The 27369-nt window shown below is 51.1% G+C and overlaps 2 protein-coding genes across 3 annotated transcripts in view; one reads left to right on the top strand and one right to left on the bottom strand.

Annotated features, from left to right (window-relative positions):
* Nucleotides 1-4401, bottom strand: part of SLC4A1AP (solute carrier family 4 member 1 adaptor protein) — a 69653-nt gene extending 65252 nt beyond the window's left edge. For both annotated transcript variants that reach the window (XM_082249301.1, XM_082249302.1), the window contains exons 1-2: nt 3843-4401; nt 365-554 (exon numbers count right to left, since the gene is read on the bottom strand). In XM_082249301.1, coding sequence (XP_082105427.1) covers nt 365-554; nt 3843-4322 — 670 coding nt within the window. In that variant the 5' untranslated portion in view covers nt 4323-4401. The remainder of the gene's footprint in view (nt 1-364; nt 555-3842) is intronic.
* A 2687-nt stretch (nt 4402-7088) lies between these two features.
* Nucleotides 7089-24074, top strand: SUPT7L (SPT7 like, STAGA complex subunit gamma). The gene is made up of 4 exons (XM_082252363.1): nt 7089-7631; nt 13471-13795; nt 14735-14972; nt 23759-24074. The coding sequence occupies exons 1-4, from the start codon at nt 7219-7221 to the stop codon at nt 24019-24021; spliced, it is 1239 nt and encodes a 412-aa protein (XP_082108489.1). The 5' UTR covers nt 7089-7218; the 3' UTR covers nt 24022-24074.
* The last annotated feature ends 3295 nt before the right edge of the window (nt 24075-27369 follow it).

Genomic DNA, 27369 nt, shown 5'->3' with positions numbered 1-27369 from the left:
AAGAATGTCCCTTACATTGGGGGTCAGTGGGAAGAATGTCCCTTACATTGGGGGTCAGTGGGAAGAATGTCCCTTACATTGGGGGTCAGTGGGAAGAATGTCCCTTACATTGGGGGTCAGTGGGAAGAATGTCCCTTACATTGGGGGTCAGTGGGAAGAATGCTCCTTACATTGGTGGTAAATGGGAAGAATGTCCCTTACATTGGTGGTCAGTGGGAAGAATGTTCCTTACATTGGTGGTCAGTGGGAAGAATGTCCCTTACATTGGGGGTCAGTGGGAAGAATGTCCCTTACATTGGGGGTCAGTGGGAAGAATGCTCCTTACATTGGTGATCAGTGAGAAGAATATTCCTTAATCACTTACCCATCCCCCACATACAGCCAGACTCCTCTCCTTTGCTGGTCTGTTCTCTCTTGCCTTCCTCAGAGGGTTCATCGTCTTCGTCAGAGGCATCTCCCAGCATCCTCTTCTGCAGAATCTCTCTATGTAGGCGCGCTTCTTTTATCTGTGTCACCGTCAGCTCAGACTCCTCCTCCTGGTCCTCCTCCGGGCCCTACAAGAACAGACATTAGAAGAGGATCTGTAGACGGGGGAGGTCCGGATATACAATGAGTGGATCTCACAGGTTGGTGCAATGCAGTCACAGAGATTTGTATTTAAACTCAATCAACAGACAACCCCCTTCATAGTAATAAAGAGACCGGGGACCCCCTCCATGGTAATATAGAGACCGGGGACCCCCTCCATGGTAATATAGAGACCGGGGACCCCCTCCATGGTAATATAGAGACCGGGGACCCCCTTCATGGTAATATAGAGACCGGGGACCCCCTTCATGGTAATATAGAGACCGGGGACCCCCTCCATGGTAATATAGAGACCGGTGACCCCCTCCATGGTAATATAGAGACCGGGGACCCCCTTCATGGTAATATAGAGACCGGGGACCCCCTTCATGGTAATATAGAGACCGGGGACCCCCTTCATGGTAATATAGAGACCGGGTCACCGGCCTAGGAAACCCTGCAGGTAAAAGCACAGAAATCACTTTACTTGCAGAGTTTTTACTTTCTATGATTTTTATTCTTGCAATGTGCTAAAGAAATGGACCAATCCGTTCCCTGGCAGAACCTCCCCCGTATGTCATAGCACTATCCTCTTCTGGGAGTGTCTAACTATTGCCTGTGCTGGCCCAGCTCTCCTTTCTAAAATACCTTTTACACCGCAGCCTGCAAGTGTTTTGTGTGTGGGACGATTTAAACAAGATCTAAATCTGGCCATAGATGAGCCGAAAATGGGCAAGTGCAGAAGAAATTATTAAACATCCCCAACCCCTAATCCCAATCCCAATCCCCAACTCCCAATCCCAACTCCCAATCCCCAACTCCCAATCCCCAACTCCCAATCCCCAACTCCCAATCCCCAACTCCCAATCCCCAACTCCCAATCCCCAACTCCCAATCCCCAACTCCCAATCCCCAACTCCCAATCCCCAACTCCCAATCCCCAACTCCCAATCCCCAACTCCCAATCCCCAACTCCCAACTCCCAATCCCCAACTCCCAATCCCCAACTCCCAACTCCCAATCCCCAACTCCCAACTCCCAATCCCCAACTCCCAATCCCCAACTCCCAATCCCCAACTCCCAATCCCCAACTCCCAATCCCCAACTCCCAATCCCCAACTCCCAATCCCCAACTCCCAACTCCCAATCCCCAACTCCCAACTCCCAATCCCCAACTCCCAATCCCCAACTCCCAATCCCCAACTCCCAATCCCCAACTCCCAATCCCCAACTCCCAATCCCCAACTCCCAATCCCCAACTCCCAATCCCCAACTCCCAATCCCCAACTCCCAATCCCCAACTCCCAATCCCAAACCCTAATCCCAACCCCTAATCCCAACCCCTAATCCCAACCCCCAACTCCTAATCCCAACCTCCAACTCCTAATCCCAACCTCCAACTCCTAATCCCAACCTCCAACTCCTAATCCCAACCCCCAACTCCTAATCCCAACCCCCAACTCCCAATCCCCAACTCCCAATCCCCAACTCCCAATCCCAAACCCCCAACCCTAATCCCAAACCCCCAATCCCAACCCCCAATCCCAACCCCCAACTCCTAATCCCAACCCCCAACTCCTAATCCCAACCCCCAACTCCTAATCCCAACCCCCAACTCCTAATCCCAACCCCCAACTCCTAATCCCAACCCCCAACTCCTAATCCCAACCCCCAACTCCTAATCCCAACCTCCAACTCCTAATCCCAACCTCCAACTCCTAATCCCAACCTCCAACTCCTAATCCCAACCTCCAACTCCTAATCCCAACCTCCAACTCCTAATCCCAACCCCCAACTCCTAATCCCAACCCCCAACTCCTAATCCCAACCCCCAACTCCTAATCCCAACCTCCAACTCCTAATCCCAACCTCCAACTCCTAATCCCAACCTCCAACTCCTAATCCCAACCTCCAACTCCTAATCCCAACCCCCAACTCCCAACCCCAACCCCTAATCCCAACCCCAACTCCTAATCCCAACCTCAACTCCTAATCCCAACCTCAACTCCTAATCCCAACCTCAACTCCTAATCCCAACCTCAACTCCTAACCCTACCCAACCCCCTAAGGTACGAGAACCTCTGGGGGGGGGGGGGGGGAACGAGAACCTCTGTCAGCTATTTAAGAGCTTTCCTTGTACTTCCTGTTGAGTCTCTGGGACAGGAAGTGTAGGTGAATCTTTAACCACTTGCCGACCGCCGCACGACTATCTACGTCGGCGGTCAGCCCCTCACAGGCAAACTAACGTAGGGCTACGTTGCTTGCTTGTGAGGGTCTAGGGAGCGAGCGCGCGCCCCCCGGGGCGCGCTCCCGCTCCCGCGTGGTCACGGACCCCCCCGTGCGTGTGACCAGCGGACCCGATGTCCGCCGGTCACTCGGCGATCGGCGGGGGAGAGGGAGAATGTCAGGCAGCTTGTGTAAACAAACTGCCTGTCATTCTCTTCGCTGCAAAGACACTGATAAAACGGATCTGGTATGTAGATCCGTTGATCAGTGTCCTTACAGCTCAAGCCACAGCCAATCACAGTAGAAACCACGCCCCTAGGGACACACACAGCCCCTCCCTTCCAAATAAAGTTAACCCCTTCACTACCAGTGTATTTTTACAGTAACAGTGCATATGTATAGCACTGATTACTGTAGAAATGTCACTGGTAACCCCAAAAGTGTCAAAAATGTCAGTCAAGGGTCCGATCTGTCCGCCGCAATGTCGCAGTACCGCAAAAAAAAATCGCAGATCGCCGCCATTACGCGTTAAAAAAAAAAACAACAAAAATGACAAAAATCTTTCCCTTTGTTAGTAAACGCGATAACTTTTGCGCAAACCAATCAAAATACGCTTTTTGCGATTTTTTTTACCAAACATATGTAGCATAAAATAAATTGGCCGAAAATTTTTAAAAATTTTGATTTTTACATTTTTTTTTGGGGGGAATTTCATATAAAAAAATGTGAAAAATATTGCTATTTTTGCAAAATTGACGCTCTTTTTTTGTTTATAGCGCGTGATCAAAAAAATCGCACAGGTGATCAAATACCACCAAAAGAAAGCTCTGTTTGTGGGAAAAAAAGGACGTCAAATTTGTTTAGGTACAGCGTCGCACGACCGCGCAATTGTGCGTTAAATTCACGCAGTGCCGAATCGCAAAATACCCCCTGGTCGGAATGGGGGTAAAATCTTCCGGGGCTTAAGTGGTTAAACCCTTCCCCCTCCATACATAATGAGGAAAGTCTGACTGTAGTAAGCCCACCCCCGATATACACAAGGTAGGTACCTGCAGTATAAACAGTCGGGTGCTCCCCCCAAACTTCAGGACGTGCCCCACCCGGAGGCGGTGGTAGGTTTTTGCCGGGATCCTCTGCTTGTTGACGAAGGTCCCATGCGTGCTCCCCAGGTCGTAGATGTAGAAGCCGCGCTCCTGGTGGGGCTCGGGGGAGGGGCGGTACTGCAGCACAGCGTGGAAGCGGGACACGGAGGGGTGCTCCAGGGAGATGTGGCAGGCGGGGAGTCGGCCGAAGACGGTCCAGCTGGCGTTGGTCAGGTTCTTGGTGGATAGGATGGCGCCCCCCTTCAGCACCTCCAGGCTGTAAAGGGCCCTGGGCGGCCCGGACCAGGAAGGCTCCTCATAGGGAATGGCAGGGGCCGATCTGTAGGCATCAGAGGGAAGCCCGGGGCCGACATTCGGGGCCGCTTCCCCATCTGGGCTGGGGACAGGAGGCCGCCCGGGGGCTGCAGGTTCATTTCCGAGTTCCATTGTCTTTTCATGGCTGCCGGGGCCCCCAGGAGCGACGGGCTTCTTAAAGCAACCGACATCCGGGCCGGGCCCCCCGCCAGGTTCCTTGGGGTCCCCATTGCCAGCGGGTTCCGTGGCGGGACCTGTCCCAGAAGCATGGGGCCCCTCACTGGCATGGCCCTCCCCGCCGGCCCCGGGAGCAGGGGGCCCCTCAGCGCCACGGGTCCCGGCATTCCGTTGCTCTGCGGTAAAGTCCCTTGAAACATTGGGCCCCTCATTGGCCCCGGAAACCTCATGTTCCTCGCCGATGCTGCGGGGCCCGGTATTGCTGAGGGCCTGGCTGCTCCTGGTGTCAGAATCCCCGGGCCCCTCAGCGGAGCACCTGGCCCCCCGGGGCTCCTCAGTGGTGTGGACGGTCGCGATATCCTGGGGCCCCTCATTCCTCCCGGTCCTGGGATCCCGGGGCCCCTCATTCCTCCCGGTCCTGGGATCCCGGGGCCCCTCATTCCTCCCGGTCCTAGGATCCCGGGGCCCCTCATTCCGCCCGGTCCTGGGATCCCGGGGCTCCTCATTCCGCCCGGTCCTGGGATACCCGGGCCCCTCATTCCCCCCGGTCCTAGGATCCCCGGGCCCCTCATCCCGCCTGGTCCTGGGATCCCCGGGCCCCTCATTCCGCCCGGTCCCCTCAGCAGTGCCGGGCCCGGTATGCCCGAGGGTCTCATGGCTCCTGGAGTTAGAATCCCTGGGCCCCTCAGGACTCCGGGCCCTGGAATCAATGGTGCCCTCAATGCCCCCGGAATCATGGGGCCCCTGACCGGCCCTGGGATCCTGGAGCCCCTCATGGCCATCATTGGGGGTCTCTGGGCCCCGGGAGGCACCGGCCCCATCCCCCAGGGCCCCGGGGGCCCGTTCCCCGCCATGGGGGTCATGCCGAACGGCCTCCATGTATCCAGCGCCACTTTCACAGATCAGCCGGCAGCTCACCAACGAGACGAGTACAAACCGGAAACGCAGATACACTCTTCCGGTCACATGCGCCGCCGGGTGATGACGTTGCCGGCGGCGCGCCGGAAGTGAGGTGAAGAAAGCGGAAGTTAGGGGTGGAAAAGCTCTAAGAAAGAGGTGGGAGGCACTGAGGGGAGCGGGGAACAGGCTGCTAAATTCCTCATTAAAGGGGACGTCTAGTGAATGTGATACACAGGCCTTACCTGCAACAAGCATGCAGCCAGTGAAGACAGAACTCCAGATCTGAAACTTTCATTCAGGTAAGTAACTTTACTTGCTGGAGGATCACCATGACAGTCAGGAGAGGGGGGTGGGGTGTTTACAGGCCAATTATCTTCTGGAAGGAACGGTGACTCCGCCCACTGCGATCATTGCTGGTCAAGAACCGTCATCTTCATCCCTTCGCCTTCCAAGTATACGGGACAGGGAAACCTTTCACTGGCTGCATGATTGTTCCAGTCTGGGACCGGGTTGGCGCCCCCTGTAGGTCCGTCCTCCTCCGTCAGGTGACCCCGGGGATAAATTCACATTTCTGGGGTCACTTGGTATTAACTGCTTCTGGACCGGAAGATTTTACCCCCCTTAAAAACCAGACTGTTTTTTGTGATTCGGCACTGCGTTACTTTAACGGACAATTGCGCAGTTGTGCGACGCTGTACCTAAACGAATTTCACGTCCTTTTTTTCCCCACAAACAGAGCTTTCTTTTGCTGGTATTTGATCACCTGTGCAATTTTTAAATTTTGCTATAAACAAAAAATTGAACTCTGAAAAAAAAAAAAAACGAAAACAATATTTTTCACTTTCTGCTATAAAAAATTCCCAATAAAAAAAAAGTAAAAATAAAATTTTTGGGGTGGAGTCAGGCTTAACAATTTCCTCTGTGAACAGGATAAGGGGAGGGGCCTGTACACCTGTGCAAGCTTAAAGGCGAGGGGCGGAGTCAGGCTTAACAATTGGCGCTGTGATCAATATAAGGGGAGGAGCCTGTACACCTGTGCAAGATTTAAGGAAGGGGCAGAGTCAGGCTTAACAATTGGCGCTGTGAGCAGGATGAGGGGAGGAGCCTGTATACCAGTGCAAGACTTAAGGTAGGGGCGGAGTCAGGCTTAACAATTGGCGCTGTGAGCAGAATAAGGGGAGGAGCCTGTACACCTGTGCAAGACTTAAGGGAGGGACGCAGTCAGGCTTAACAATTGGCACTGTGATTAATATAAGGGGAAGAGCCTGTACACCTGTGTATGACTAAAGGGAGGGGCGGAGTTAGGCTTAACAGTCAGCACTGTGAGCAGGATAAGGGGAGGAGCCTGTACACCTGTGCAAGACTTAAGGGAGGGGCAGAGTCAGGCTTAACAATTGGTGCTGTGAGCAGGATAGGGGGAGGAGCCTGTACACCTGTGCAAGACTTAAGGGGAGGGGTGGAGTCAGGCTTAACAATTGGTGCTGTGAGCAGGATAAGGGGAGGAGCCTGTACACCAGTGCAAGACTTAAGGGAGGGGCAGAGTCAGGCTTAACAATTGGTGCTGTGAGCAGGATAGGGGGAGGAGCCGGTACACCTGTGGAAGACTGAAGGGGAGGGGCGGAGTCAGGCTTAACAATTGGTGCTGTGAGCAGAATAAGGGGAGGAGCCTGTACACCTGTGGAAGACTGAAGGGGAGGGGCGGAGGGAGGATATAAATGTCACTGTAGAGTGGAGCCTCGTTGACGGCATGTTTGTACTGACAGCTCCACCCTCTTCTTGTCTGTATTGCAGGTTGATCCCAGTGACAGAGGAGTGGGTGTGTCTGGATGTGGAGGACGGCCCGCCTGCCGTCATATGACTACTATGTAGAGTTGTGATCTCACCGTCCTCTCTGTCCGCGGTCGCAGTCTGATCGTCTTCACACAGGACCGCGTCGGGACTTTGCGGTAGAATGATGCGATATTGGGGGGAGATCCCGGTGGCCTCGGGTCAGGCCAGCAGAAACTCCTTCGATCTCCTACAGAGGGAATTCCGCACGGTGGAGATGCAGGAGCCCCCTTTACACCAGCCGTCCGCCAACCGGCCGAGGCCGACCACCATGTTGGATGTCCCCTCGGAGCCGTGCAGCCTCACCATTCACACCATCCAGCTGATCCAACACAACCGCAAGCTGCGGAGCCTCATAGCCGCGGCGCAGGGGCAGAACCAGCAGCCGGTGGAAGGCATCAAAGTGGAGGAGAGCGAACCCCTCCCACACCGACCGCCGTCTCCGCCCCTTCCTGACGATCTGCTGCCGCAGGACTGCAAACTGCCCAAGCTGCCGTTCCAGCTGCGGCACAGCGACCCTGAGAGTGACTTCTACCGGTAGGACCAAAGCTGAAGTTTAATGTATGCATAGAACACCTTCCCTGGTCCCCCTCACCAATCAAATCATTTTGTTTTTAGGAAATACCTCTTTTGACACCCTGTGATGTCATCACTGGGTCTCCCACTAAATTTGGTGGGAGGTGCATGCCGACATCACTGCACCCTGGCTTGGATCCTCTTTTGAGAGCATCATATAAAAGAACACATTCCCAGGATCCCTTTAGACATGCATGCTTCTCCCTGCTGCTGACTTTAGCTGTGCGATCTGCTGATCAGTTGCTTAAAGTACTGTTCCAGCCTCCCCCCTCCAAAAATTAAAAGTCAGCAGCTACACACACTGTACACATACTGCGGCTGCTGACTTTTAATATTAGGACACTTACCTGTCCTGGAGTCCAGCGATGTCGGCACCGCAGCCGATGTTTCCATCAGCTGTCAGGTGCTGCCGCCGCCATTGCCGGTGAGGGAACCCGGCAGTGAAGCCTTACGGCTTCACTGGTGGGTCCCTACTGCTCACTGCGCATTCGGATTGGCTCTCCGGCAGGGAAAGGAGGAGGGGAGGCCAAACTTCAGAGGGACAGCCCCGCTGAGCCGTCTCCCGGAAGTGGGGAAGGGTACCTGTCAAAAATGGGTACCCGCCCCCCCATTCCACCCCCCCCCCCCCCCCAGAAAGGTGCCAAATGTTGAGGGGGGGAGAAAGCAAATGAGCGGAAGCTACGCTTTTGGGTGGAACCCCGCTTTAAGCATGCACGTTTAAAGGGATGCCATGGATCTGTTCTTTCATATCCTACTTGGCATCACTTTAGACGTAGACATCCAAAAGAGAGAGACCGCACTCAAAGATGTTAAATAAAAATCCTTAGGACTCCTTTATTCTCCATAAATCCAACAGACAGCAGACAGACAGTGCAATACACGGACAGACGTGTCGGGTTGACGCGTTTCACGATAAAAATCGCTTATTCATAACCACACACCACCATCACTTTAGTCGTGCATGTTCTTCCCTGCTTGATGCTGCAGACTTGAGCTGTGCAATCTACAGACCTGTCGCTTGAGCATGCACATCTAAAGAGATGCCAGAGATGTGTTCTTTCATATCATGCTTGGGATCATTTTAGAATTATAGTTACATAGTCAGGTTGAAAAAAGACACGCCCATCAAGTTCAACCAATAGTGCATGTTCCTCCCCGGCCTGGGCATTAAAGCAAACCTATGCTTTGCGCATTCCTTAAATCCCATCACCCCCCCCTCCTTTCCCCTTACCTTTCATTGACTCCTCAACCTCTCCATTCAGGGCCAGGAGCCACAGAAACACCCAGAACCTAAAAGCATGCGACTTGGCACTTATGACAATGTTGGGCCAATCAGTGGGGACTCCATAACCCTTCTACCTTCCACCGGGGATTTCTTTTCATCCATTCCCAGCAGCTGAACAGTGCGGTGGGGGATGGAAAGAGAGGTAATTATACAGTCAGGTCCATAAATATTGGGACATCGACACAATGCTAATATTTTTGGCTCTATTCACCACCACAATGGATTTGAAATGAAACAAACAAGATGTGCTTTAACTGCAGGCTTTCAGCTTTAATTTGAGGGTATTTACATCCAAATCAGGTGAACGGTGTAGGAATTACAACAGTTTGTATATGCGCCTCACATTTTTTAAGGGGCCAAAAGTAATGGGACAAATTAACAATCATAGATCAAACTTTCACTTTTTAATACTTGGTTGCAAATCCTTTGCAGTCAATTACAGCCTGAAGTCTGGAACGCATAGACATCACCAGATGCTGGGTTTCATCCCTGGTGATGCTCTGCCAGGCCTCTACTGCAACTGTCTTCAGTTCCTGCTTGTTCTTGGGGCATTTTCCCTTCAGTTTTGTCTTCAGCAAGTGAAATGCATGCTCAATCAGATTCAGGTCAGGTGAGTGACTTGGCCATTGCATAATATTCCACTTCTTTCCCTTAAAAAACTCTTTGGTTGCTTTTCGCAGTATGCTTCGGGTCATTGTCCATCTGCACTGTGAAGCGCCTTCCAATGAGTTCTGAAGCATTTGGCTGAATATGAGCAGATAATATTCCCCGAAACACTTCAGAATTCATCCTGCTGCTTTTGTCAGCTGTCACATCATCAATAAATACAAGAGAACCAGTTCCATTGGCAGCCATACATGCCCACGCCATGACACTACCACCACCATGCTTCACTGATGAGGTAGTATGCTTTGGATCATGAGCAGTTCCTTTCCTTCTCCATACTCTTCTCTTCCCATCACTCTGGTACAAGTTGATCTTGGTCTCATCTGTCCATAGGATGTTGTTCCAGAACTGTGAAGGCTTTTTTAGATGTTGTTTGGCAAACTCTAATCTGGCCTTCCTGTTTTTGAGGCTCACCAATGGTTTACATCTCGTGGTGAACCCTCTGTATTCACTCTGGTGAAGTCTTCTCTTCATTGTTGACTTTGACACACATACACACCTACCTCCTGGAGAGTGTTCCTGATCTGACACACATACACCTACCTCCTGGAGAGTGATCTTCATCTGACACACATACACCTACCTCCTGGAGAGTGTTCCTGATCTGACACACATACACCTACCTCCTGGAGAGTGATCTTGATCTGACACACATATACCTACCTCCTGGAGAGTGTTCTTCATCTGACACACATATACCTACCTCCTGGAGAGTGATCTTGATCTGGCCAACTGTTGTGAAGGGTCTTTTCTTCACCAGGGAAAGAATTCTTCGGTCATCCACCACAGTTGTTTTCCGTGGTCTTCCGGGTCTTTTGGTGTTGCTGAGCTCACCGGTGCGTTCTTTCTTTTTAAGGATGTTCCAAACAGCTGATTTGGCCACACCTAATGTTTTTGCTATCTCTCTGATGGGTTTGTTTTGTTTTTTCAGCCTAATGATGGCTTGCTTCACTGATAGTGACAGCTCTTTGGATCTCATATTGAGAGTTGACAGCAACAGATTCCAAATGCAAATAGCACACTTGAAATAAACTCTGGACCTTTTATCTGCTCCTTGTAAATGGGATAATGAGGGAATAACACACACCTGGCCATGGAACAGCTGAGCAGCCAATTGTCCCATTACTTTTGGTCCCTTAAAAAGTGGGAGGCACATATACAAATTGTTGTAATTCCTACACCGTTCACCTGATTTGGATGTAAATACCCTCAAATTAAAGATGAAAGTCTGCAGGTAAAGCGCATCTTGTTTGTTTCATTTCACATCCATTGTGGTGGTGTATAGAGCCAAAAAGATTAGAATTGTGTCCATGTCCCAATATTTATGGACCTGACTGTATACTGTTGGGGATGGGTGAGGGCAATATTAATTTTAGATGTTTAAATCCAGCCAGATGATGATGGTGATACGCTTACATGAAGAGAACGCCAGATACAGTATCTCTCAAAAGTAAGTACACCCCTCCACATTTTTGTAAATATTTTATTCTATCTTTTCATGTGACAACACTGAAGAAATGAGACTTTGCTACAATGTAAAGTAGTGAGTGTACAGCTTGTATAACAGTGTAAATTTGCTGTCCCCTCAAAATAACTCAACACACAGCCATTAATGTCTAAACTGCTGGCAACAAAAGTGAGTACACCCCTAAGTGACAATGTCCAAATTGGGCCCAATTAGCCATTTTCCCTCCCCGGTGTCATGTGACTCGTTAGGGTTACAAGGTCTCAGGTGTGAATGGGGAGCAGGTGTGTTACATTTGGTGTTATCGCTCTCACTCTCTCATACTGGTCACTGGAAGTTCAACATGGCACCTCATGGCAAAGAACTCTCTGAGGATCTGAAAAAAAGAATTGTTGCTCTACATAAAGATGGCCTAGGCTAAAAGAAGATTGCCGAGACCCTGAAACTGAGCTGCAGCACGGTGGCCAAGACCATACTGCGGTTTACTAGGACAAGTTCCACTCAGAACAGGCCTCGCCATGGTCCACCAAAGAAGTTGAGGTCACGTGCTCAGCGTCATATCCAGAGGTTGTCTTTGGGAAATAGATGTATGAGTGCTGCCAGCATTGCTGCAGATGATGAAGGGGTGGGGGGGTCGGCCTGTCAGTGCTCAGACCATACGCCGCACACTGCATCAAAATGGTCTGCATGGCTGTCGTCCCAGAAGGAAGCCTCTTCTAAAGATGATGCACAAGAAAGCCCACAAACAGTTTGCTGAAGACAAGCAGACTAAGGACATGGATTACTGGAACCATCTCCTGTGGTCTGATGAGACCAAGATAAACTTATTTGGTTCAGATGGTGTCAGGCGTGTGTGGGGGCAACCAGGTGAGGAGTACAAAGACAAGTGTGTCTTCCTACAGTCAGGCATGGTGGTGGGAGTGTCATGGTCTGGGGCTGCATGAGTGCTGCCGGCACTGGGGAGCTACAGTTCATTGAGGGAACCATGAATGCCAACATGTACTGTGACATACTGAAGCAGAGCATGATCCCCTCCCTTCAGAGACTGGACCGCAGGGCAGTATTCCAACATAACGACCCCAAACACCTCCAAGACGACCACTGCCTTGCTAAAGAAGCTGAGGGTAAAGGTGATGGACTGGCCAAGCGTCTCCAGACCTAAATCCTAATGAGCATCTATCAAACAGAAGGTGGAGGAGCGCAAGGTCTCTACCATCCACCAGTTCTGTGATGTCATCATGGAGGAGGGGATGAGGACTCCAGTGGTAACCTGTGAAGCTCTGGTGAACTCCATGCCCAAGAGGGTGAAGGCAGTGCTGGAAAATAATGGCGGCCACACAAAATATTGACACTTTGGGCCCAATTTGGACATTATCACTTAGGGGTGTACTCACTTTTGTTGCCAGCAGTTTAGACATTAATGGCTGTGTGTTGAGTTATTTTGAGGGGACAGCAAATTTAAGCCCCGTACACACGTACCGATTGTCGGCTGTAAATATTCGGCCAACGACCGATCGGCCGATTGTAGGCTTGTTAGTATGATGCTTCCGACAGCCGACAGCGCACTTTCGGCCGAAAAGTATCTGTCGTGCAGGCATTAAAATTTTTGTTGGCCAACACCAGAACGACCGATTGTTCGCCAGTCAGTACAGAATTCGGCCGACTAACAGCAGATTTGCAAGACTGGGCATGCTCAGAGAAGAAAAAAAACAGGGAAAGTTAACCATCACATGACATCACTTCTGCAGTCGGCGGACAAAATTCATGTGCAGTCTTTTGCACTTTCCAGCGGACAGGACATCCCTGGACAAAAGACGGCCGATCGGTCGGCCGATGATCGGTACGTGTGTACGAGGCATTACACTGTTATACAAGCTGTACACTCACTGCTTTACATTGTAGCAAAGTATCATTTCTTCAGTGTTGTCACATGAAAAGATAGATGGGAGAGGGTGTACTTACTTTTGTCAGATACTGTGATTTTAAAGCATAAAGAATCTGCTGATCAGTTGCTGGAGCATGCATGTCTAAAGGGGATGCGGGGAAATGTGTTCAGGAAGAAAATGAGTGATTACAGAGAATAAATGAAGTCATTCAGGCATGAAATAGAAACAAATGTCAAAAAAGGGGGGCTGGGCTGCCAGGCTTCTGTAAACATCACAGCTCTCTGCCTCAGATCTTCATCCTATAAGAACATTATATGAAAGAACACGTCTCTGATATCCTTTTAGACGCACACTAAGATATTTGAAACCAGTCAGATGATGATGGTGACACGCTTCCATGAAGGGAGTGACAGATTTACAGGAACTGTGTGCGTGGAGCGTAACAACACCTAAATGATGTTCTAATACCTCCTTCTTGTCTCTGACTTTCTTCATTAGAGGGAAAGGAGAACCGGTCACGGAGCTCAACTATCACTCCTGCTGCCAACTCATGTACCAATCCGTGGCCACCATCCTGGCCCACGCCGGCTTCGACACCGCCAACGAAAGCGTCCTGGAGACCCTGACAGACGTCTCTCACGAGTACTGCCTGAAATTCACCAAGATGCTGCGGTACAGCGCGGACCGCGAGGCCAGGCTGGGTCAGACTCCCTTCCAGGACGTCATGGAGCAAGTCTTCCACGAGATGGGGATCGGCAGCGTCCTGTCCCTACAGAAATTCTGGCAGCACCGCATTAAGGATTACCACGCCAACATGTTACAGGTGGGGAGGGGCTTTCAGAAGGGGCCGGATATAGATATGGGTGGGAAAGCACACCAATGACAGCTCAGATCACAGTCACAATGTACAGAGCCAATCAGAGTGGCTCCATACCTTGAGATTGCTGTGAACCAATCACTGCCTGTGTTTACATTCAGCCTGTTCACAACAGAGGAAGGAGAGTGCTGAAGGTTTGCAAACACAGCAGAAAAGGAGGATCGCTTAACCACTTCAGTCCCGGATGGCCGAGGGACTTGTGCAATGTCGCTGAATCAAGATGGGCTCAGGGTAAGTATTAGGAGGGGGGGGGGGGGCTGCCCACAGAAGGTTTCTCATCTTCATGCATAGAATGCACCTTCTGCCTTTACAACTCCTTTAACCCCTTCCCTGCCAGTGTCATTAGTACAGTGACAGTGCATATTTTTAGCACTGATTACTGTAGTAATGTCACTGGTACCCCCAAATGTGTCAAAAATGTCAGTTAGGGGTCCGCCGCAATGTCGCAGTCCCGCTAAAAATGGTAGAATGCCGCCATTACTAGTAAAAAAATTTAACAAAAATGACAAAATCTTTCCCGTAGTTTGTAGACGCGATAACTTTTGAGCAAACCAATCAAAATACGCTTATTGGAATTTTTATTTGAGTACCCGCTTACAATCCAGAATCCATTAAAGTGGTTCTCAATCATGTGGTCACTGATCTATTGGTGCATCCTTTGTTTTTATTATGGTCTGGGTAGCTTCTTACTTTCTCAACTCTACAATTAACCTCTATGTGGGAGTGAAACATGTCAGAGGGAGGAGCCCCCAGCTGGTCATGTTGTGAACTGAAACCTTGATAACATTTTTACTAATTGGCCCGTATCCTAACTTGGGGCTTCTGTACTCCTCCATGGTGCGGTTGCTGTAATTGTCTCCTCCCTCTCTCTCTGTGTCCCCGCAGGTCAGTAAGCAGCTGTCTGAGGAGTACGAGAAGCTGGTCCATCCTGAGCGCATATCTGAGGACACCAAACCCGTGAAGATCAAAGAAGAGCCGGTGACGGACATCACATTCCCCATCAATGAGGAGCTGGAAGGAGACCTGGCACCCGGGGATCAGTCTCTCCCCGTAGGGGTCCTGGGGGCGCAGAGTGACCGGTTCTCTTCTAATATGGAGGTTGATTCGTCCCCCCAGCCATCAGGTAAGGAATATATTTCTCCACATTTGAGGTCTGCATTCATCCCCCTCCACCAGCAGGATCACCCCGCCCTCTGGTAGTGTGGGGTGCAGCGATTTGAAGGGAATGTGTAGCGCTTTCATATATTTCCTTTTATTACGAATTATTATTCAGATGTTTTTCCCAGGTAAACTCTGGGTGAAACAAATATCATCTAAATCCATTTAAATGGTCAAGTTGCCAGAAAGAAGCCTTTACCTCGTCAGTGCCCATTTACAATATGGCCGACAACACCTTGACACGCCTCCCAGCTTCTGGCACACTGGAATCTGGAGTGAAGGATTCTTTCTGGGAACTCATTTTTGTTCCAGTATTGTCATATTGGGCTCCTTGAAACAATCACACCGTCTTTTTCCAGAGCAGCCTGAATTTCTCCTGAGGTTACCTGTGGGGGGTTTTCTTTGTATCCCGGACAATTCTTCTGGCAGTTGTGGCTGCAATCATTCTTGGTCTACCTGGCATCAAGAGTTCCCCGAATCTACCACTTCTTAATAACTGATTGAACAGCACTGGCTGGAATAGTCAAGGCTATGGATATCTTTTTATATCCTTTTCCATCTTTATAAAGTTCCATTTACCTTTTTATGCAGGATCTTTTGACAGTTCTTTTCTGCTCCCCATGGCTCAGTATCTAGGCTGCTCAGTGCATCCACGTGAGAGATAACAATCTTACAGACTATTTATACACAGACACTAATTGCAATTTAAAAAGCCACAGGTGTGGTTCGGGGGGGGGGGGGCTTTTTTTATCGGGGACATTTAGGGGATTTCTGGTATCAGAATTTAAAAAGGAGCCAAACATCCCTGTGATCATAAATGGCTTCATATCACCGTTAGCCAAGAATAAAAGAAAGTGGGATCAGTCAGATTTTCAATATCCATGCCAACATTTCACCATTCCTGCTGGGAGAGGCAAAATTTTGAGCACAACTGTCTGTGAGAGAGGAGAGAGGGGAGAGGAGAGGAAAAAGGAGACCGAAAGGGAGAGAGGGAAAGAGAGAGAGGGGGAGAGAGAGAGAGGAGAGGGAAAAGGAGATGAGGAGAGAGAGAGAGGGGGGGAGAGAGGGGGAAGAGGGAGAGAGTGAAAGAGGAGAGGAGAGGGAAAAGGAGACGAGAGAGAAAGGAGAAAGAGGGGGAAGAGAGAGGAGAGGGAAAGATAGAAGAGTTAAGGAGGAGAGGGGAGGGAGGGAGAGAGAGAGGAGAAAGAGAGGGACAGAGATGGAGAGGGAAAGTAAGAGAGAGAAAGAGAAAGGGGGAAGGAGAGAGAAAGTGAAGAAAATGGAATGGGATTGGGAGAGGGGAAAAGAGACCGAAAGAGAGAGAGGGAAAGGAAAAGAGGGAAGTAGAGGGAAAATGAGGCAGAGAGAGCGAGGGAAAGGGAAAGAGAGAGAGAGTAAGGAGGAAAGAGAGAGGGGGAGAAGGAGAGAGAGGGGGGGGGAGTGTGAGAGAAGAGGAGAGGGAAATGGAGGGGGGGAGAGGGAGAGAGGGAGGGGAGAGGAAAAAGGAGACAAGAGGAGAGGGAAAAATGGAGGGAAAGAGAGGGAGGGGGAAGAGTGAGAGGGGGGGGAGAGTGAGAGGAGAGGGAAAAGGAGACGGGGGGGGGGGGGGGGGGAGTGAGAGGAGAGGGAAAAGGAGACGAGGGTAGCAGGCAGCAGGATTTGCATGATTGTCATTCCTGAGCCAGGAGTCCAGGAAGTAGATGGTGACCCCTGATTGCAATCTCTCTGAGTTAAAGTAGAGCTCCACCCAAAAAGTAGAAGTTCCGCTTGTTTGCTCCCCCCCCCCCCCTCTCCGCTGGCACATTTGGAGGTAGGGGGGAGCAGGTATCTATTCTTTAAAAGCTACCTGTCCCCACTTCCTGGAGATCCCGCCCCCCCCCCTCCTTCCACTACCGCCGGGCCAGTTCGCGCATGCGCAGTACGGGATCGGCTGTGAAGCTGCAAGGCTTCCCTTAGTCGGGATGGCGGTGGACGCACCCGAGAGCTGATTGAAATATCAGCTGGGGTGCTGACATCATGGGATCCCTGGACAGGTAAGTGTCCTAAAATTAAAAATCAGCAGCTACAGGATTTGTAGCTGCTGAATTTTAATTTTTTGGTGGGGGGCAGAACTCCTGTTTAATAAATGAAGTATTACATGTGGCATTACTTTGAAACAAATCTGACGCTAGGCCCGTGTTTCGCACCTTCCTATGACCTGACCCGTGTACTGTATACATCTCATATATGAAGAAAGTCCTTGTGTGCAGAATTTGCTCGGCCCGGTGACTGAAGGTGATGAAATCGGAGGGTAAGCCGGGTAAGCGTTGTTTTGTAGAGCGCACGGCAGGAGTTTTCCTTTAATAACCCGGCGAGGTGTTTATTATCTCTCGCCACCATTAGCGGTAGTGAATGTGAAGGGCCCTCGCCACCCGGCGCCGTCCGCACAATGCGCTATTAAACCAAAACAGGTGCTTTGCAGACAGCGTGCGGCCGCTGATTTCCCGGATGAAGTAGATTGTCATTGAAATCAATTTGCTTTTCAATCAGTTCGTGGGATGTGTTGTTTTTTTTTCTTCGGCTTTCAGAATATTCCTCATTTGAATTCCAATAGTCTGAGCGGGCCGAGCAAACACAGGAAGGTCCAGCTAATCAGTGATTGCAGCAAAAGTCCTATTTTTCTATAGATTTAGTCCAGCGCCTCCCGCTGGGTTATAGCGACACGCCGGCTCTAATGTGGGGCAATTGTAAATGGAAAGGTGGATGGATTCTGCTAATAACAAAGGAACCCCGAAAAGAGCGCCTCCACCAAGTGCAATATAATAAAGTTACTTTATTCAGCTTTAAGTGATTCTAAACCTTTATTTCTCTTTTGTTCATTGACGGAAACAGCTCCTGATATTCATAACCATTGGGTTATACTGCCCCCTACAGGAGTAGGACACTAGGCAGAAAATAATTCTGGCTACGCCTATGGGCGGTCCCAGGGGAAAATAATTCTGGCAACACCTATGGGCGGTCCCAGGGGAAAAGAATTATGGTTACGCCTATGGGCGGTCCCAGGGGAAAAGAATTCTGGCTACGCCTATGGATGGTCCCAGGGAAAAGAATTCTGGCTACGCCTATGGGTGGTCCCAGGGGAAAAGAATTCTGGCTACGCCTATGGGTGGTCCCAGGGGAAAAGAATTCTGGCTACGCCTATGGGCGGTCCCAGGGGAAAAGAATTCTGGCTACGCCTATGGGCGGTCCCAGGGGGTATACTCCCTCTCTCTGCTATAGGCACTCCGTTTTTTTTCTGCCTAGTCAGGAGTAAGGAACTATTTCCTTGCTGGGATCTCTGGTCCTGGTAAAAAATTTTTAGATGGGCATTTTTTTTTTTCTCTCCTGGATTTTTTCCTGTGAGATTTACAACTGCCGGACTGGGTGATGGGCTGGATAATCTAGATCCGGTGGTCACCCCTGTCTGGCCAACAAGCGCATGCAGACCTCAGCTACGCGCTAGGTCGGCCACGACATAGTCCCACCGGACGGGGGCTGGCCTGCGAGTTAAACACCTTGCGAGGACGCATAGGACCGGGTCTCGGCCCGAGTCGCAGCGTTTCTCTTGGCCGACAGCCTCTCCATTTCGATGGAGAAGGGGTTCTGTCTGGAGCTGTGCCCGACTGGTTCCTGGTATGGTGAGCAGCTGTACCCCCCCCCTCCCCCTGGAGGGTTTTGGAGTGGACATGGGCCCCTACTTGGGATGGTCGGACCCCCGGGTTCCCCTCCAACCAAGTCCCTCATCCTGCCCCCCCTTCCACGCTGGGGCTATTTGGGTAGTCTGGCCACGTTTCCTGGGATGGGGCAGGGCGCTAACTGGCGATGGGGGCCGGGGGTGCGCTGCCAGTGACCGAAGAATCGATTGTGCAGAGGGGGGGTGGATGTTCCTGGTGGGGGCTCCTGCCAGGGCCCCCCGTCCTTCCTGGATCTGTCCTTGAGGCCTGGTCTCTCTCCTGGGTCCCTGTAAGCCTTGTGATGCTGTGTGGGGCTGTCGTTTTGTGTGTGGCCTGTGTGTTTCTATACACAGCGGCTATGTTTGTGTAGTCCGACGGCCATTTTCTTGTGGTTTGCCATTGGAAATAGCGGCGGCTATGACCGTGGAGCCCCGTGGGTGGCCATTTTCGGCAATGGGAGCCCCTCCTCATCCCCTGTTGCTGACTCCTGGTTTATTTTACTTCCTGGTCGCTGTATGTGTAGTGCAGATTCTCCTGGTGGCTGCAGATGCCTGTTTCTGTGTGTGGTGAGTCTGGTGGGGTCCTCTCCCTCTCTGCTGAGGATCGCTTGGTGCTTTGTGCCTGGCAATCGGGTGGTGCTGCCAGCGCGGTGGGGGTTGTCCCATAGCAGTGTTTTTACACTTTTTTTTGGGGTCCCCCTGTTGACTCATGAAGGTTTTGGAGCACATCTCCCCACCTGGTCCCTTTTCTGAGGCTGCGGGGCCCTCTGGGTTCCAACCATCCATCCATGCACTGACGGCATTCCTGGAGTCCCTTGTGTCCCGGGTGGAGGTGGCTTGCGAGCATCGGGCAAGTAAAAAGCACCCCACCACCTCCCCTGCCTCATCTGTCTAATCAGATTGTTAATCTTATTCGGCCGCTGCGGACATGGGTCACTCTGCTGGGTCTGCAACCACACACCTGGAATCCTCTGATAGTGAGGAGGATTCCTCCACGTTTGCGACCGTGCAAAAAAAGGCGCTGGTAGATGCACTGATTGTATCTGTGCGTGAGACTCTGAAGATGGAGGACATAGCTGAAGCTGTGAAGGAGGTGCAGGTGGCCTTTGGCATTCGCAAGGTGTTTCCTTTCCCCTCCTATTTTGACAGAATTGTCGCTAAAGAGTGGAGACGACCAAAGCGTTCCAGTGGGGTCCCTAAGTGCTTTACTAGGCGTTACCCCTATGAGGAGTCCCTTCTTAAGAAGTGGACTGTGCCACCGGTGGTGGATACTCGGATTGAACAAGGCAACCATGATTCCAGTTGAAGAGTCCCCGGCCTTTAAGGATCCTGCTGACCAGGAGGCGAAGGCTGTGGCCCGCACTATGTAAACTCTGGCTGGTTCGGCAATGAGGCCGTTATTCACCATTGCCCTGGTGTCGCAAACGCTGACCGAATGGGCTAAGCTCCTACGCCATGACCTGGAGAGGGAACAGCTCCCCCCTGCCTTTGCCGAGCTGATGGACCAGCTGGTCCAGGGGCTGCAGTTTATCTGTGATGCCTCTTTGGATGCGGCTCCCCTGATGGCTCGGCTCTCTGTTTTGGCAATGGTCCTTCGGCGTGCTGTTTGGCTCAAGTGTTGGTCTGCGGATCAAACTTCAAAAATCTCCTAGACTGATCTTCCTTTTCAAGGAGATTACCTGTTTGGAGCTACCCTGGAAGACATCATTAGGGGTCTCACAGGGGGAAGAGTACTTTTCTTCCCCAGGCTACTAAGGGCAAGGAACCTCGTCGTAGACGCGGGCCTTCCTTCTCAGCTCATAAGAAGTTTTTTCGCCCCTCAGGGTCAACTGAAAAGGACTCAAAGTCTTTCAGGACCTCTTCTAGAGGGTCCAAACGGACCTGGTCTGGCAAGCCAAAATCTGGCTTCTCCAAACCCACGGACAAGGCTCCCTCAGCATTAAGGTGCACCCTCACCCGTATTGGGGTGGGGGGGGACATCTTTGCTGGTTCCTGGACCCATGCACTTCTCGGGTGCAAGACAAGTGGGTCCACAAAGTCATTTGGTCCGTTTACAAGATTGATTTTCGCTCTTGTCCTGTGGCAAGGTTTTTTCCTTCCAACTTGTGCCTGTCCCCAGACTGCTTACAAGGCCTATTTGGGGTGGTACAAGACCTGTTCCTTCAAGGGGGGATTAATTGTCCCGGCTCCGACCTCTTCATGTTTTTTTACTCAAACCTGTTCACAGTTTCCAGGAAGGAAGGCAAAGTGCGTCCAATCCTGGACCTCAAGATGCTAAACTGCTTTGTGCGGGTACAGAAGTACCATTGGTGGCGGTACCCCATCTGGAGAGGACGATCGTGGATAACCGGTTCGAGCATATATAAGTGCCTAGCTTATGGGCCTATATGGGAGACTCCTAGTCAGAGCTCTCTATCAGCACTGATGACAGCCAGGCACATACTATTCCTTGGCGGCTCTTCTACCTACCAACTTTATCAGGCTCCGACAAATCCACGACATCCTCTCCGCTAATTACAAATATTGTTGAGACACTTGTCTCGGTCTATATAAACTGTACAGAGTATTTCACTAATAAGCTCCAGATGAAGCTTTGAAAAAGGCGAAACATGTTGAGCAATTGAACATATGTATAAGATCTATTGAATACAGCATCACCTGGTCTAGCTGGACGGCTATTGTTCCCTCTGCAATCTGTCGGCAGGACTTTCCTGGTGCCAAGTATCTTCATCCCTTTAAGGATTTGTATAAATTTTCTCTACTTCTGTATGGAATTTATACTTCAACAACTGCTACATTGTTGTATATAGGTTTGGGCTTGTCTTCAAGCCATATTTTTATATTTAATACCTCTTTTTTTCCCTGTTTTTATATAAACTGAAATAAAAAGTTATTTTATTAACCTGAATTGCCAACAAGATCCTTGTCTCCCAATCCTCCATGTTCTAAATCCTAAGGAAATTGCCTTGCATGCTTTGGATGTGGTCCGGGCAATTAGGGTGTACCTGGCAGCTACGAAGTCTTTCGGGAAGTCGGACTCTTTGTGCTCACAGGTGGACCTTGAAAAGGGTTGTCTGCTTCCTCTGCGACCATTTCCAGATGGATCAGACAGACGGTGATTCAGGCCTTCTTTCCCTGTCAAGGCACACTCTACTAGCACGCTCAGTGCCTCCTGGGGCTTTCATCATGAAGCGTCACTGACGCAGGTTTGCAAGGCGGCCACCTGGTCGTCAGTTTTGCAGGCTGCTGTTTAAGGGGACCTGATCCTCTTTGAGGGTGTATTGTTTTTTTTCAGGTGGGCTCCTGTTGCCTGGTTGGCTAATGTTTAGCCTTGGGAATTTTTGGGTTGATCCCACCCCTCATGTATAACACTGCTTTGGGACGTCCCAACGGTTATAAATATACAAATATAAATGTGTCCGTCAATGAACGAAAGAGAAAAGGAGATTTTTGACTTACCGTAAAATCCATTGATGTTCAGGGGGATTGTGATGGGGTCCATAATGTGAGACGGACTGTGGGGAGGAGACCGGGCCCTAGAATACTATGCTGGGTAGGAACGGGCCGCTCTTCCACTGCTACAAGCTTCATACATGAGGCCTGCCTGTCTTTCTCTCTGGGTTCTGCAGAAAGACAGATCCTGGTCTGTCTGTCTATGTACTGCAAGGGAACAGATCCTGGTCTGTCTGTCGATCTGTTCCCTTGCAGTACATAAACAGACAGACATACAGACCAGGATCTGTTCCCTTGCAGTACATATACAGACAAACCGATCATGGTCTATCTGTCTTTTTGGGTCTGGGTACTGCAGGGGGGACAGATCCCAGTTTGTCTGGGTAGTGGAGGGGCGACAGATCCAGGTCTGTCTTTCTGGCTAGTGCAAGGGGGACAGATGTCTGTCTGTCAATCTGGATACCTTTAGGGGGGAACAGATCCTGGGCTATCTGTCTATCTGGGTCTGGATACGTCAGAGGGAACAAATCTTGATCTGTTGGTCTGTGTAGTGCAGGGGGGAACAGATCCCGGTCTGTCTGTCTGGGTCTGGATACCTCAGGGGGAACAGATCCCAGTCGGTCGGTCGGTCTGTCTGGGTCTGTGTAGTGCAGGAGGACAGATCCCCGTCTGTCTGTATACATCAGGGGGGACAGATCCGGTCTGTCGGTCTGGGTAGTGCAGGGGGACCGATCCCGGTCTATTGGTCTGGATACCTCAGAGGGGGAACAGATCCCTGTCTGTCTCTGTGTGTGTCTGGGTAGTGCAGGACAGATCCTGGTCTGTCTGGGTACTGCAGGGGGGACAGATCCCGGTCTGTCTGTCTGTCTGGGTCCCGGTAGTGCAGGGGGGAACAGATCCTGGTTGGTGTGGCGGTCTGGGTCTGGGTAGTGCAGGGGGGACAGATCCCGGTCTGTATACCTCAGGGGGAACACATCCCAGTCGGTTGGTCTGTCTGTCTGGGTCCGTGTAGTACAGGGGGGACAGATCCGGGTCTGTCATTCTAGGTAGTGCAGGAGGACAGATCCCCGTCTGTCTGTCTGGATACCTCAGGGGGGACAGATCCGGTCTGGGTACTGCAGGGGGACCGATCCCTGTCTATTGGTGTGGATACCTCAGAGGGGGAACAGATCCCTGTCTGTCTCTGTGTGTCTGGGTAGTGCAGGACAGATCCTGGTCTGGGTAGTGCAGGGGGACAGATCCCGGTCGGTGTGGCTGTCTGGGTTTGGGTGGTGCAGGGGGACAGATCCCGGTCGGTGTGGCTGTCTGGGTTTGGGTGGTGCAGGGGGGAACAGATCCCGGTCTGTCTGTCTGGGTCCCGGTAGTGCAGGGGGGACAGATCCCGGTCTGTCTGTCTGGGTCCCGGTAGTGCAGGGGGGACAGATCCCGGTCGGTCTGTCTGGGTCCCGGTAGTGCAGGGGGGACAGATCCCGGTCGGTCTGTCTGGGTCCCGGTAGTGCAGGGGGGACAGATCCCGGTCGGTGTACACCGGTGATTGGTGGATGGTCTGTATGACCTCCTGGAATATCTCTGTCCTCATACTGATCCGCTGTGTTTCCTCTCCGCAGGATCCGATGTGAACACCTCTCCGCTGTGGAGCCTGACGCAGGTGAAGATGGAGCCTCAGGACAACGAGGAGTCGGCGGTACACGGGCACAGCGTTCTGGGTAATGACGTGTTTGAGGAGCCCATGTCTGGGATCAGCGACTCGGCCATCCCAGGCAGTCCGAATGGATCGGAAGGCAGCTACGCCTCTCACTCCCCCGACAGTCTTATGGGGTCCTCGCCTGTCTTCAACCAACGCCCCAAGAAGAAGATGAAGAAAATGTAATGGGGGGGAGGGGTGAGGACAGATTCCGCTGAACATTCTTCATTGCTGGTATTATGGGGGACGGTCAGATTCTGGAAGCGGACAATACCGTCACCTTCGTTAAACAAACCCCAGCGGGGATAAAATAAATGTTTCTTTCTGTTTTTTTTTTTCACAAAGTGCTCGATAAAGTTATTAAAGATGATCAAAGTGCATTATGTAGTGAGAAGAGAAGAGGAGGGTTTTCAGGAGCTTTCATGTGGGGGGGGGGGGGGGGGACAGGAATGTAAGTCGCTGCTCCCACTCTGATTTGAGGGGGGGCTGTGATGGGGCCCCTTATGTATGGGTGAACCATAAATTAAGGGAGACTGTGATGGAGACTCTAAAGTAAGGGGACCTTTGTTGGGGGGACAGGATTGTAAGTCACTCTTCCCATTCAGGTCAGTGTGACTCAAAAAGGGGACCCCTCATATAAGGGGGGACGCTGATGGACCCCTCATATAAGGGGGGACTCTAATGGAGCCTTGATGTAGACTCTTTTAAAGTGGACCTGAGCTCAAAAAAGTAAAGATTTGCTATATTCTCGGGAACATCCAAATATGATAAAGCTGCATTCCAGGAATTCATCTCCATTGTAAAAAGTGAAGGCACTGATAGGTGGCACTTATTGGCATCCCTGACGGGCACTAATAGGTGGCACTGATTGACATCCCTGATGGGCACTGATAGATGGCACTGATTGGCATCCCTGATGGGCATTGATGGCACTGATTGGCATCCCTGATGGGCACTGATAGATGGCACTGATTGGCATCCCTGATGGGCACTGATTGGCATCCCTGACGGGCACTGATTGGCATCCCTGATGGGCACTGATGGCACTGATTGGCATCCCTGATGGGCACTGATAGATGGCACTTATTGGCATCCCTGACGGGCACTAATAGGTGGCACTGATTTACATCCCTGATGGGCACTGATAGATGGCACTGATTGGCATCCCTGATGGGCACTGATAGGTGGCACTGATTGACATCCCTGATGGGCATTGATGGCACTGATTGGCATCCCTGATGGGCACTGATAGATGGCACTGATTGGCATCCCTGATGGGCACTGATTGGCATCCCTGACGGGCACTGATTGGCATCCCTGATGGGCACTGATGGCATTGATTGGCATCCCTGATGGGCACTGATAGATGGCACAGATTGGCATCCCTGATTGGCACTGATTGGTGGCACTGATTGGCATCCCTGATGGGCACTGATGGCATTGATTGGCATCCCTGATGGGCACTGATAGATGGCACTTATTGGCATCCCTGACGGGCACTAATAGGTGGCACTGATTGACATCCCTGATGGGCACTGATAGATGGCACTGATTGGCATCCCTGATGGGCACTGATAGGTGGCACTGATTGGCATCCCTGATGGGCACTGTTGACACTGGTATGGCATCCCTGATGGGCACTGATAGATGGCACTGATTGGCATCCCTGATGGGCACTGATTGGCATCCCTGACGGGCACTGATTGGCATCCCTGATGGGCACTGATGGCACTGATTGGCATCCCTGATGGGCACTGATAGATGGCACAGATTGGCATCCCTGATTGGCACTGATTGGTGGCACTGATTGGCATCCCTGATGGGCACTGATTGGCATCCCTGATGGGCACTGATAGATGGCACTGATTGGCATCCCTGGTGGGCACTAATAGGTGGCACTGATTGGCATCCCTGATGGGCACTGATTGGCATCCCTGATGGGCACTGATTGGTATCCCTGATGGCACTGATTGGCATCCCTGATGGGCACTGATTGTGGCACTGATCGGCATCCCTGACAGGCACTGATTGGCATCCCTTGCAGGCACTGATTGGCACCCCTGATGGGCACTAATAGGTGGCACTGATTGGCATCCCTGATGGGTACTGATAGATGGCACTGATTGGCATCCCTGATGGGCACTGATAAGTGGCACTGATTGGCATCACTGATGGGCACTGATTGGCAAACAATAAAAAATGCAGAGGTGATCAATTACCCCCCAAAAGAAAGCTATTATTTGTGGGGAAAAAAGGACATCAATTTCCTTTGGGTACAGCGTCGCACAACCGCGCAATTGTCCGTTAAAGTAACGCAGTGCCGAATCACAAAATAGGGCCTGGTCATTAAAGCGGAGTTCCGGCCACATAATCGATTTTGGGCCATCCGCTTGCTTCTAGTCACCTGAAAAAGAAATGAATAGTTAAGATTTTTTTTTTTTTGGTTTACTTACCTTGTTCTAGAAGAGAAATATACTCACCTTCCTTCCACTTCCTCCCTCTGCGGCCACGGCCCGCGCCGTCATTTCCGGTTTGCGATGATTCCTGGGAGCTGAACGTCATCACTCCCAGGAATCAATGCGCCTGCACCGGTCCCACTCGTCACTTCTGGTGCAGGCGCAGCATTCCCTGCTAAACAGGATGCAGAAGAGGACACGGAAGAGGACGCAGAAGAGGACACGGAAGAGGACGCAGAAGAGGACGCGCTGGCTTCAGCTGCCCACATCCGAGATGGCAGCGCTGGAGAAGAAATTTTCAAGGTAAGTATTTCTTCTAAAAGGTAAGTGTGACCCGGGACAGATCAGAGGCTATCCATTGTGGAATGTACTAACCCTGACTGTCCCAGGGGGATTTTTATTGAAAATTTTTTTTTGTGGCCGGAACTCCGCTTTAAGGGGGAAAATCCTTCCGGTCAAGAAGTCAGTACATATACTGCGGCAGTCAGCCACTCCTGCGCAAAGTGACGTATCGGTACGTCACTCGCCCGCGAGCCAATAGGGGGCAAGCGCGCGCCGCCGGAGGCGCGCTCCCGCCCCCGCTCATTCACTGCCATCCCCGCGCGAGTGACTGGTGGCTCCGATGTCCGCCGGCCACTCGCGATCTCCCGCTGGAGAGGGAGGAAGGTAGGCGGCTGATGTAAACAAAGCCGTCTGTCATTCTCCCTGGTGTAACTGCAGAGATCATATGATCCTGCTATGTAGGATCGTATGTCTCTGTGGCTACATCACAAGCCACGCCCCTCGACAGTTAGAAGCACGCCCCTAGGGACACACTTAATCCCTGCATCACCAATAAAGTTAACCCCTTCCCTGCCAGTGTCATTTTTACAGTAACAGTGCATATGTATAGCACTGATTACTGTAGTAATGTCACTGGTCCCCCCAAAAGTGTCAAAAATGTCAGTCAGGGGTCCGATCTGTCCGCTGCAATGTCGCAGTCCTGCAAAAAAAAAATCGCAGATCGCCGCCATTACTAGTAAAAAAAAAAACAATAAAAATCACAAATCTTTCCCATAGTTAATAAACACAATAACTT

Source organism: Pelophylax lessonae, assembly GCF_965119305.1.
Source record: "Pelophylax lessonae genome assembly, chromosome: 3".
Taxonomy (NCBI): domain Eukaryota; kingdom Metazoa; phylum Chordata; class Amphibia; order Anura; family Ranidae; genus Pelophylax; species Pelophylax lessonae.
The sequence above is the reverse complement of the archived record's forward strand: the minus strand, read 5'-3'. Positions and strand labels throughout refer to the sequence as shown.

Coding starts and splice junctions, on each gene's coding strand:
- SUPT7L (XM_082252363.1), top strand. CDS start 7,219: ATGATGCGATATTGGGGGGAGATCCCGGTGGCCTCGGGTCAGGCCAGC. Junction 7,632..13,470: donor CCTGAGAGTGACTTCTACCG/GTAGGACCAAAG, acceptor TTTCTTCATTAG/AGGGAAAGGAGAACCGGTCA. Junction 13,796..14,734: donor ACCACGCCAACATGTTACAG/GTGGGGAGGGGC, acceptor GTGTCCCCGCAG/GTCAGTAAGCAGCTGTCTGA.